Raw genomic sequence first — 11,428 nt, forward strand, 5'->3', positions numbered from 1 at the left:
ATCACTTTTGAGAAATATACAGGAAGCTATGAAATTTTACAGTGAACACTTTCTCCCTAATCCTTTGAAATCAAGTCAAACCCTGCAAACATCATCTAACAACAGTATCATGTGACTCACGGGACTCCAAATACAAGTCATCATACAAGCAAAGGGGGATTAAACACAAAAATAATCAAGAGTTAAAATACATTCTTATTTCTAAAAATAATTGGCAAACTATATATTTTTTCCAAATATCATAAGTGAGGTAAGGTCATATATATATTTGGAAGAAAACTAAACTAGGAATAACATAGCAGGTTTTACTCTAGAGATGATTGGAAAGGTCAGTGAGCTGCTTTGAGTCTCCGTTTCCTCATCTGTAAAATAAGAGGGTGGTGTAACCAAGTCACATGGATTTTGGTTTATTTGAATCCTATCTTTATGACTTAAAAATTTTGAGATCTTGAGCTGTTTGGTCCGTCATTCTGAAGCTTAATCATTACTACATGATGTAGATATAGTTCTTATGGGGGAAAGGGGGAAAAATATTAATAAATTGTGTAGTGTGATGACACAAGGAACTCTGGTAGCACTCTGTAGAGCACTCAGCTGCAAACCAAAACCCGGCAGTTTGAACCACCCCGCCCCCAACAGCTCTGTGGGAGAAAGACGTGGCAGTCTGCTTTAGTAAAGATCACAGACTAGGAAATGCTATGGGGCAGTTCTACTCTGTCCTATGTATGGCTATGAGTAAGAACCATCACAATGGCACTAACGGTGTAATGAGAGACATAGTAAATTCTCAATCATTACTACTATGATGAATAGAGAGAGGGTAGAAGTAAAGAATATTAACTTTATAAATGATTTTGATAGTCTATTCAAATAAAATATCCTATGATAAAAACTGGGAGCTCTGGTAGCATAGTGGCTAAGGCACTTGACTGCTAACCAGAAGGCTGGCGGTTCAAACCCACCAGCCACTCCTTGGAAGGAAGGTTGGGCAATCCTACTTCTGTAGTAATACTGCCTCGGAAACCCAAGGAGGGGTCGCTATGAGTCGGGGTCGACTCAACGGCAAATAACAACAACAACAACAACATGATAAAAGCTACATGTACATTTATATACAGGTACTGATTAGTTTGCCAATAACTGAAGGTTTTCAGATTTTATTTTAATTGTAAGTCTCACCCAAGACTTACAAAATGAGGATGCTCTGAGCCAATCAATTTATAAATGTCCCTATCTTGAATTCTGTGACCAAGGCAGTGAGCACAATACAGCAAGAAGAGGCAGAGGCAAAACCTGACACAACTGAATTCATATTGTTAATTGAGAGTCTGTGGTATGCCAGGTCATCATGTATTTTGAAGCGGCTTAACAGAGCAGTTTCAGGATAAGGGAACTTATAAGATGTTGGAGGTATTACTGTATATTAGATTGCTCAGTCTTCCTTCTGAGGAGTGGCTGGTGGGTTTGAACTGCCAGGCTTTTGGTTAGCAGGCAAATGCTTTAGGCACTAGGCTACCAAAACTCTTTATATTTCCTTAGATGCCAAAATTGTATCTAAAACTCAGTGAATTGTCAAATGAAAACTATATAGGTTTGATAAATTTTGAGAGTTGATTTTCATTGTTATCGTGATGTTAATAACTGCATTAGTGATAATCTTGATATTGGTATATTCGAAATAAATAGTGGCATGAAGTTATAATATATTGGGGACATATCACTATTTTGAGAAACTTCTTTTGATAATTTTGAAAGAGACAGAGTAACAGAATTTGGACAGATTTACTTGAATTTGAAACTGTGTCGCTGTGAAATTGAAGAGGAAAACTGGAATGTCCTAAAATATGGTACTGATCTAAATAAAAATCATCTGCTACTAATTTCCAGTCAAGAAGAGGAATATCTTAATTTTACAATGCAATGGCTTTGAGTACTATATTGAGTGATCTACATTTATATTTTCATAAGAATTCTACAATGTGAAGCAGTCTTATTTCACAAAAATAAATCAGTCCAACATTTTCAAAATAAATGAACATGGTAAAGCATTATTCATGTTATGCTATGTTATATGATGCAAGTTTTAACAGTGAGAAAATCATAAAAATTTATGATAATGTTTCAAAGTATAACATATAGAAACAGATCATTAATATGTTTATGTTAATTAATGATTCTATAGAAAGAGCTATATTGTCCAGTTTTTGCAGACTTTTTAAAATCATATTTTCCAGGCTGGTTGAGTAATTAAAGGAAAATTACTGTAATTATTTCAGTGGCATGCTTTCTACTTCTATTGTTACTAAATGGCCACTTGCAAAATAGTTTTAAATAAAATGTTCAGAGTACCTCAGTGATGTTTTAAGTAGCATTTTTGTAATAAATAACTACATTTATTTTTTTTTTACCATAGCACAGATTATAGTATACCTTCCAACCACTCATAAGCCATAATGTATCTGATTTAAAATAACCCATATAAATTAAAATCAACTATTTGATGTGCATAACAGAATATTCAAAGCTCTCTTTTTTGTTTGTGCATTTTTAAATATACTTACGGGTTATCCAATAGCAGCACTATGGGATTAAGTTCTTTCTTTGGTCTATAATATGCCCTGAGAGGAACAATGAAATTATACAATCCATTTCCAGCTGTTTCAGCTGCAACTATAATTAGTTTATTTTTGAATCCATAGGCTTTTGCATCCTCATAGTAGTTATGCTGGCAACTCTAGAGAAGAAAAATTATACAAAGAGATGTCATTTTTACACTCCAATAAAATATGGTGGAAAAAGTGTAAAATAAATGGAAATTTAAAATTAATCTAAGCAAGTAAGTCTTATATTTTCTAGCAAATTTGAAAACAGTTACATTTTTTTGTGTCTGGTTCTCAAACATATAGTAAGAAATACACATGTTCATGCACAATGAGAATGAATTGCAGCTATGCAGCTTAATGTTACAAGCCCTTTAAGCATTTCAGCTGCTAAATGAAAGGTCAGTGATTTGAACCCACCAGCCATTCCATGGGAGAATGTCTCCTTCAGTAAAGATTACAAGTGTAGGAAGCCCTGTGAGGGCAGTTCTACTCTGTTGTATAAGGTCACCATGAGTCGGAATTAACTCTACAGCAATGGGTAAGCTTGATGTTGGGGATGAACAAGGTCAGTAAGGTCAGTAAAGCAGGCTTATGGTCTCTTACAAACTAAAGCTTGGTGCTAGATGATTCTGGTGTATCTGTATATTTAAAATGATCTATCTGACTTTCTTTTCAAGAAATACAGTAAGTGAAATAATTAAACAACTTAAGAGAGTTTTCCAGTACTAAATACCTAAAGTAATAGATTGAAGAAAACAAACTAAAAGGAAAAACACAATTGACAAATCCAATTGTCTAAATGCATAACTCATCTGGCAAGACAATGACAGAAACATAAAAGTAATATTTTAACAATAACACAACAAATGCAGTAACAATATATTACCAAAGCTCATTGTTTCCCTGGAGGTAATTTTATTGTTTCCTGGGGGTCTAGAATCTTCCATTTTATTGGATTTAGCATTACTAAACCAAACCTAAATTATTTTATACTAAATTATCTGCATGGAGAACTGCTTTGGTGTTCTGTTCATTCACCCTGATATGTCTCTATTTGAATTTCCTTTTAATTATTCAGACTGAGATTAGTTGGCTTTCTGTGGAATAATCAAATGTAGAATATTCTTTGCCCTTTTCTCTCAAGGAAAAAATAAAAAAAAAAAAAACTATAAAACCCTGGTGAGAACATGGCACCATAACTCAGTACAAGCAAAAACAAACAAGAGGGTTAAACCCACAAAGACTATATATTTTGCATTCATTAGTCACAATATAAAATGAGCAAGCTTAATATGCTTTAAAAATAAAATAGACCATTTCTAGTGTGAACAAAAAGAAAGAGGCTGCTCTTTCTATAGAAAAAGGCTGCTAAAAGATAAGGAGATGTAAGTATGAAAAAATATGTATATAACTTCTATAATTGAAAAATATGACAATAAAATTAGAAACACAAACAAAACAAATTTATAGCAAATCTGTTGCAATGGAGGGAAATGGGAAATTAATGAATTCCAGGACAGAGTTAAAGAAATTACCTAGAATGGAAGAGGAAAAAAAAAAAAAAAGAAAGAAAGAAACTAAGTTAGAAAAACTAAGAAACTTGGAAGATGTCTGTATCTGTCAGAAAAGCTAAAGAAGACATAAAAGAGAATCAGAAAGAAGCCCTATGTAACCAAATATTTCCTGCATATTTTCTATAATTGATAAAAACTGAAATTATCAGCATCAGGATGCCCAAAGAATCTAAATCCAAATAAAGATAAATCTACATCTTACACATATTATAATGAAAGTACAGAACAGTTAATACAATAAGAAGATTCTAGAAGCACAAAGAAAAGAGAGACTCCCTTAAAAAAGCAGTGATTAAAATGATTGACTTCTCAGTAGCAAAGTGGAACACAAAGCAGTAAGGAAAATTTTCAAAGTGCTAAGAAAACTGCAAAAACATTGGATTGTGTGGATCTAACAAATTATGGATAATATTGAGAAGAATAGGAACTCCAGAACACTTAATTGTGCTCATGAGGAACATGTACATAGACCAGGAGGCTGTCGTTTGAACAGAACAAGGGAATACTTCATGGTTTAAAATCAGGAAGGGAGTGCATCAGGGTTGTATTCTTTCATCATGCTTATTCAATCTATATGCTGAGCAAATAACCCAAGAAGCTGGACTATATGAAGAAGAGTGTGGCATCAGGATTGGAGGAAGACTCATTAACAACCTGAGATATGCAGATAACACAACCTTGTTTGCTGAAAATGAAGATGACTTGAAGCACTTAACTGATGAAAATTTAAGACTACAGTCTGCAGTATGGACTGCACCTCAACATAAAGAAATGAAAATCCTCAAAACTGGAACAATAAGCAACATCAAGATAAATGGAGAAAGATTGAAGTTGTCAAAGATTTCATATTACGTGGTTCCACAATCAATAGGAATGAAAGCAGCAATTAAGACATCAGACATGGTATTGTACCTGGCAAATTTGCTGCAAAAGACCTCTTTACAATGTTGAAGAGCAAAGATGTCTCTTTGAAGACTAAGGTGCACCTGACCCATGCCATGGTGCTTTCAATAGCCTCATATGCATGTGAAAGTTGGATAATGAATAAGAAACACTGAAGAAGAGTTGATGCTTTTGAGATGTGGTGTTGGCAAAGAATATTGAAAGTACCATGGACTGCCAGAAGAACCAACAAATCTGTCCTGGAAGAAGTACAGCCAGAATACTCCTTGGAAGCAAGAACGGCCAACCTTCATCTCACTTACTTTAGCCATGTTGTCAGAAGGGACCATTCCCTGGAGAACGACATCATGCTTGGTAAAGTGGAGAGTCAATGAAAAAGGGGAAGGCCCTCAAGGAGATGGATTGACACAGTGGCTGCAACAATGGGCTTGGGTATAGAAAATATTGTAAGGCTGGCACAGGATGGGACAGTGTTTCTTTCTGTTGTACATAGGGTCACTGTGAGTTGGAGCAACTCGATGGCACCTAACAAGAAGAAGAAGAAGAAGAAGAAGAAGAAGAAGAAGGAAGAAAGAAAACTGAAAGTAGAACTGAAGACCCAGCAAAACTCTCAAGAATGATGGCAAAATAAGGGCATTATTGTTGTGGGAGAGCTGGGATTTCAACTCTAACTAACTTCAAAATTTAGAGGAACCAAGGCAGAAAATTTTTACTACCAACAGAATCTAACACAATTTCTAAAGGCTGTAATCTAGGAAGTAGGAAAATGAATCTAGAAGGAAGGTCTAACATATAAGGAATGGTAACAAAGACAATGGTAAAGAAAGTGAGTAATAAGTCTTCACTGGAACTGTGATTGGGGAATTATTAATATAAGCAGGATGTGAAGTCATATAAAGGGATAAGGTCACTCAGGAAGAGGTCACAGAAGAAGAATGATAGGTTTATGTTGGAAGCATTAAGAATTCCAATATTATGAGGCAAGCAGTGGAAAAAGAACATGTCTTCCCTAAGGAAACTTAAAAGTTGCTCAAGCAGTAAGAAAATAAACAAAGAGAGAACAGTTTCATGGAAACCAGGGAAGTTAGTTTAGTGTTGATAAACTTTGTCCAGGCCACCCAACAGCTGATACTTGTAGAGAATTACTGGACAATGTAATTCCAACTCAAATACTTCATGGATGCAGTAGAGACAGGTGGTCTTCAAAATCCCAACATAGTAGACTACCGCCATCTGGCCTAGTGTTGCCTAAATAACTGGTAATCCTTGACATCACTTGCCAATTAGTAACACTTAGGAAATGCACTTTCCAATATGGCAAAGAGACAGCTTGCAGTCTTTTGGCTCTAAAAGATCCTCTACTTTTTCACTCAGATCATCCTCTCTGAGAACCTAACCTTTCAGTTGGATCAGGTTTCCTGCTTGGAAATAAAATATTTCCACTCTTTGGTCTCCAGATATTTATTTTCTTTAACTGTGAAATGAAATCTGAAGTTTATGTTATTTTGGGGTCTTTTTAAAGGAAAATGTAGAAAAAATGATAAAGATAAAATTAGTCACAAGGTTTTGGAAAGGGTCAATGCAGATTAGGAAGTTTAAGATTTACTAAAATTATGGAAAATATACTGCAGGCCAGCAACATCAAATGGTGCACAACATTAAAGTGAAAGAAGAACTGGAAAAAAAAAAATGCCCTGAGATATGTAACCATCTACCACTAGGGCCCAGATGAATATTTAGGAGTAATGGCAAAGAACTGCAGGAAGATAAAGGCAGGAGTCTTCCAATGTTCTGATAAATCTTCTTTCTTAAGAGTGAGAGGAACACGCAAGATTCAGTGTTCATCATATGAAAAATTCCATAATAGCAATGTTATTAACAAAATGTATTAAGTGCCCACTTACTATATTAAGTTGCTAGTGCGGTGTTAGGTCTTGTTTTGCATGTATTAGTTTATATAACCCTTACATAAGCCTTATGAAGGTAATATTAAAATTATACCCACTTACAGAGGAGGAAAATGAAACTTAATGGTGAAATAATTTGCTCAAGGTACACAGCTTGTACTGGGAGAGCTGGGATTTGAACCCTAACTAAACTTCAAAATTTAGAATAAAAGGAGAAACTCCTGGGTAGAATTAGTGCCACATATGAAACTCTAGAGAAAGTGGAAAGATCTCTTCTTATCTACTTTCTTATTGTTAAGAAGGAAAACTTATGTATAGGTCAAGTCCAACAGCCATATTACAAAAAAGAGTGGAAAAAAAAAATCTTGCATTCTTAGACTCTCTTCATTTGGATGGATTCCCTAGAATATTCAGCAGGAACACAGAACTACTATGACCTTTGGGAAAGGAAGTATGAGACAAGACATTGATTTTAGTTTCCTGTAGTCAAAAATGAATCTTTGTGGCTAACATGCAGATTAGCTCCACTGATCGTATCAAAGAATTCCACATTGAGGTTTGAGGCAAAAATGACTGGAAAAATAAATAGCATACATTTGGCCAAAGTGACTTGTGGGAAACTTTTTACATTGAGGATTCATAAATTTGAGATTCTAGCACCTCTGTTTTCCTCTTTTGAAACAAGACTGGTTGATCCCTTTAATTAATTTAATACAGAGGTAAATCATTTTAGTAATCTTCAGTGCCATCAGGAAAATAAACTTTATCACTCTATGTTGCTATATCTACATCTAAAAAACTAGTACCCTTCAAAATATTTTAGTCAGAAGACTGTAAAAATTATAAAAATATATATAATTGTAAGATATCATATTTTATTTTTGGAGAAAACAAGAGCAACAACAAGTGCTTACCTTGTCTAATCTTAAGCAGCAAAATGGCACTTTTTCATGAAGGAGATGGCAAAAAGTGGGTGAACTTCCTATATATGGAGAGTAAGGGGGATAGCCTTTAGCATACCTGTAAAACAATGAAATATTGCCTGTGGGTAAGGCATGCATAGTTGGAAGTTTAAATTATGGCCATCTTGCTCTATTTTGATATTAGATGCAGTAACTCTTTATGTTGCAGTTACATTTTTATAATGAAATAGTTTAGTTTGGGGGTAGGCAATTACAATCTATGGACCGATTCTGATTTTTGAGTTAAGAATGATTGTTAAATTGTTAAATGTTAAAAAAAAATGAAAATAATAATATAATATTTCATATCATATGAAATTCAAATTTCAGTACCTGTACATAAAGTTTTATTGGAACACAGCTGTAGTCATTCATTTGCAGATCATCTATGGCTGCTTTCATGCTGCAACATCAGAGTTTAGTAGTTGCAACAAAGACCACAAAGTCCTCAAAACTTGAAAACTTTACTCTTTAGTCTTCCCTAGAAAAGAATTGCCATCTTCTAGTTTAGAAGATTAAAGTGCTCTGGTGGTGTAATACGTAAGACATTTGGCTGCTAACCAAGAGGTCAGCAGTTCAAATCCACCACTTCCTCCATAGGAAGGAGATGAGGGAATCTACTGTCCTAAAGATTTACAGCCTTAGAAACTCTAGGGGGTCACTGTGAGTTGGAATCAACTTTATAGCTGAGGGTAGTTTAGAAGATTTGGATATATTTGTAAAAATAGTAATACTAATTTTTATAAAACTCTGTTAAAGCAAAGGACATTATTATTCTTCATTCTATCAATATTCATTAGCCATAGATGAATAATGGAAAGGGGGCAAATGACTGATTTAATTATTCCACTAAGTTCCCACCAAAATCAGAAATTTTTACTCAAAATATTGTGAAAGACATTCAATTTACTTGCTGACTTTATATAAATAGCCACTTGCCTATTTTGGCTATATTAATTTTCAAAATAGAATTATCAAAAAGTGCAGCATAAATGAAAACTAGAAAATTAAAAAAAAATAGTATAGGCAAATTCCTTTCTCAAATATGGAAGCTTTTGAATGTAATAAAAATTAACCTCTTAAACCAAGAAATTTCCGGGTCTGTATGAAACTATGTTCCAGTTATCACAGATATGAATGTAAAATATAGCACATTTTGTAAATTTAGAAGATGGTAATATCCTTTATTACCTGAAGATCTCTTTCAAATTTTCAAGAATGAAAAAAATTGGGTTTATCAATTTTTTCAAAAGTGCACATTAAAAAAAAAATCAATCACATTTCCACAATATTGTTTCCTAGAAAGATGCTGGCTCCTGGAACTTCTTTCTGTTTACATCTTGTATTCCACAAATATATTTGAGTACTCAGACCATTATAAATCTAATAATGCTAGCAAGGATGAAAAATATTATTTTGAAGAGTGGATTGTGTGCTGTGGGAACATCAAACATTCTTGTAATACACGGGAAAAAATGTGTGAGATTTAAAAAAAAAAAAAATCTTTCCAAATATCAATGATAATTTAGTTTAATTTAGCTCAACTCAACATTAATTGTTCATTTAATATATGAAAGATGTTGGAAGAAATGTTAGGATATGATATTATTGTTGTCACTACCACTACTACTATTACCAGCAGTAATTAACACTCACTTAATGCTTACTGTGCATAAATCATGGACCACTATAATAATTAACCTTCATATTAACACTATGAGGTAGTAATTACATCCAGTCTACCAATAAAGAAATTGTGGGCCAGATAATTTGATCAAAACTACTTGCACACAATAAGTATATGGCAGAGCTGGCCTATGTCTTTCAGACACCATAGTCAGGGTTCTTGTTGATCACTTTGCTTTCCTCAAGGAAGGGCAATACAAAAAGCAATACCTACTGCCATCAAGTCAACTCCAACTCATAACTACCCTATACGACAGAGTAGAACTGCCCATAGTGTTTCCAAGGCTGTAAATCTTCACAGAAGCAGACTGCCTCTGTTTCTCCTGTGGATCTGCTTGTGGGTTAAAACCACTGACCTATTGGTTAGCAGTCAGATGCCTTAACCACTGCACTACCTGAGGTCCAATATGCAGATTGGCGCTATGTCATTATAGAAGCTTCGAAAAGGGATATAATGTTTATTTATTCATACATTCAAAACATTATTGATGTATGAAAGAAGATTGTGATAAAAGCTGAGGTAAGGAAGGGAAACTTTTTGGAGGTGGGTATATTTACATATCATGAAACTGAACATCAATATAGAGGTGGGAAAAAACAAAAGCAGAAAGTATAATCTAGTAAAAGAAAAGCAAACAATTATGAAAATGTAGCTTAGACCCTGGGAAAACTGATGTGCATTCTTTCTGTAAGGATAAAGAATTATTTGGAGAAAAATGAAGCAAGGATTATATATTGAAGCCAGAAATTTGAGCACTTTGACCATTTTTTAGTCAAGGCTTATAAGAAAGATTTTTTGACAAAAGTATGAGGAGTGATTCTGGAATTTCAGAAAATAAGGACATCAGTTTACCATGACAAGCACAAAACCCAGCAAATATTACACCTTAGAAGATCTAAACATACTCTAAGTTTGAGGATATTTCTTCATCTGGTGTAGTTTCATCTTCTGACTGATCACTTAGAAGATCACATGTTTGAATTGATGATGTATCTGCAACCTCTAGAACAGGTGCAATGCTAGGTCTTCTAACTTCTTTGCCTCCCTCTGAAGGAAGGGACAAGGTTGGGCCACTTGCTGATCTACAGCTTGTGTCTTGCAAGTCTATAGCCACAGTGCCTAAAACAAAGAAACATGAAAGAGGTCCATCAAAGCATTTGCCATCCATATGGCATAATGATCATTTAGCAATCAAGTTAAGATAAAATACAACCATATAATTAAGAAATATATTTGTACATATCCTTTAGTTGCAAAGGTTATTTATTTTCCCTACATAAGAAATTCTGTATTTGTATGAATGTATTATTTTTAGTCTAGCTCTGTTACATAAAACATAAGATCTTAAATAAGTATTTAAGAACATAATGTGACAAAATACATGTTATTTTGATTCATACATCTTTAAAATTTTTATGTTGGCTATTTATATGTGTGAATTTCTCGTTATGTTCTTTCTTACTTTTTCTTTTTTTCCTATTGATTTGTTACCACTCTTTATATTAGAGACATGAACATTTCATATTTATTCACTCATTTAACAAATATTTATTGAATATCTACTGTGTATACTCAGGACATGCAAGGAACAAGACTGACAAGGTTTCTATACATATAAATTTTATCTTTAAAATAACCAAGTAAACAAATGAATAAAATAATTTTATTGTTGTTGTTGTTAAGTGCCGTCTAGTTGTTTCCGACTCATAGCGACCCCATGCACAGCAGAACGAAACACTGCCCGATCCCGCACCAGCCCCACAATCCCTGCTATACTTGAGCCCATCATCGC

At 34.0% G+C, this 11,428-nt stretch overlaps 1 protein-coding gene across 1 annotated transcript in view; it reads right to left on the reverse strand.

Annotated features, from left to right (window-relative positions):
• KCNT2 (potassium sodium-activated channel subfamily T member 2) overlaps window positions 1–11,428 on the reverse strand; it is a gene marked incomplete at its 3' end in the record, with an annotated part of 574,934 nt that overhangs the window by 104,350 nt on the left and 459,156 nt on the right. The window contains exons 18-20 of the mRNA XM_007941175.1: window positions 10,542–10,755; window positions 7,902–8,007; window positions 2,562–2,734 (exon numbers count right to left, since the gene is read on the reverse strand). Of these exons, the coding sequence (XP_007939366.1) occupies window positions 2,562–2,734; window positions 7,902–8,007; window positions 10,542–10,755 (493 nt within the window). The remainder of the gene's footprint in view (window positions 1–2,561; window positions 2,735–7,901; window positions 8,008–10,541; window positions 10,756–11,428) is intronic.

The sequence above is a fragment of the Orycteropus afer genome, unplaced genomic scaffold (genome assembly GCF_000298275.1).
Source record: "Orycteropus afer afer isolate SDZICR_OR568_19922 unplaced genomic scaffold, OryAfe1.0 scaffold00075, whole genome shotgun sequence".
In the NCBI taxonomy this organism is placed as follows: Eukaryota; Metazoa; Chordata; class Mammalia; order Tubulidentata; family Orycteropodidae; genus Orycteropus; species Orycteropus afer.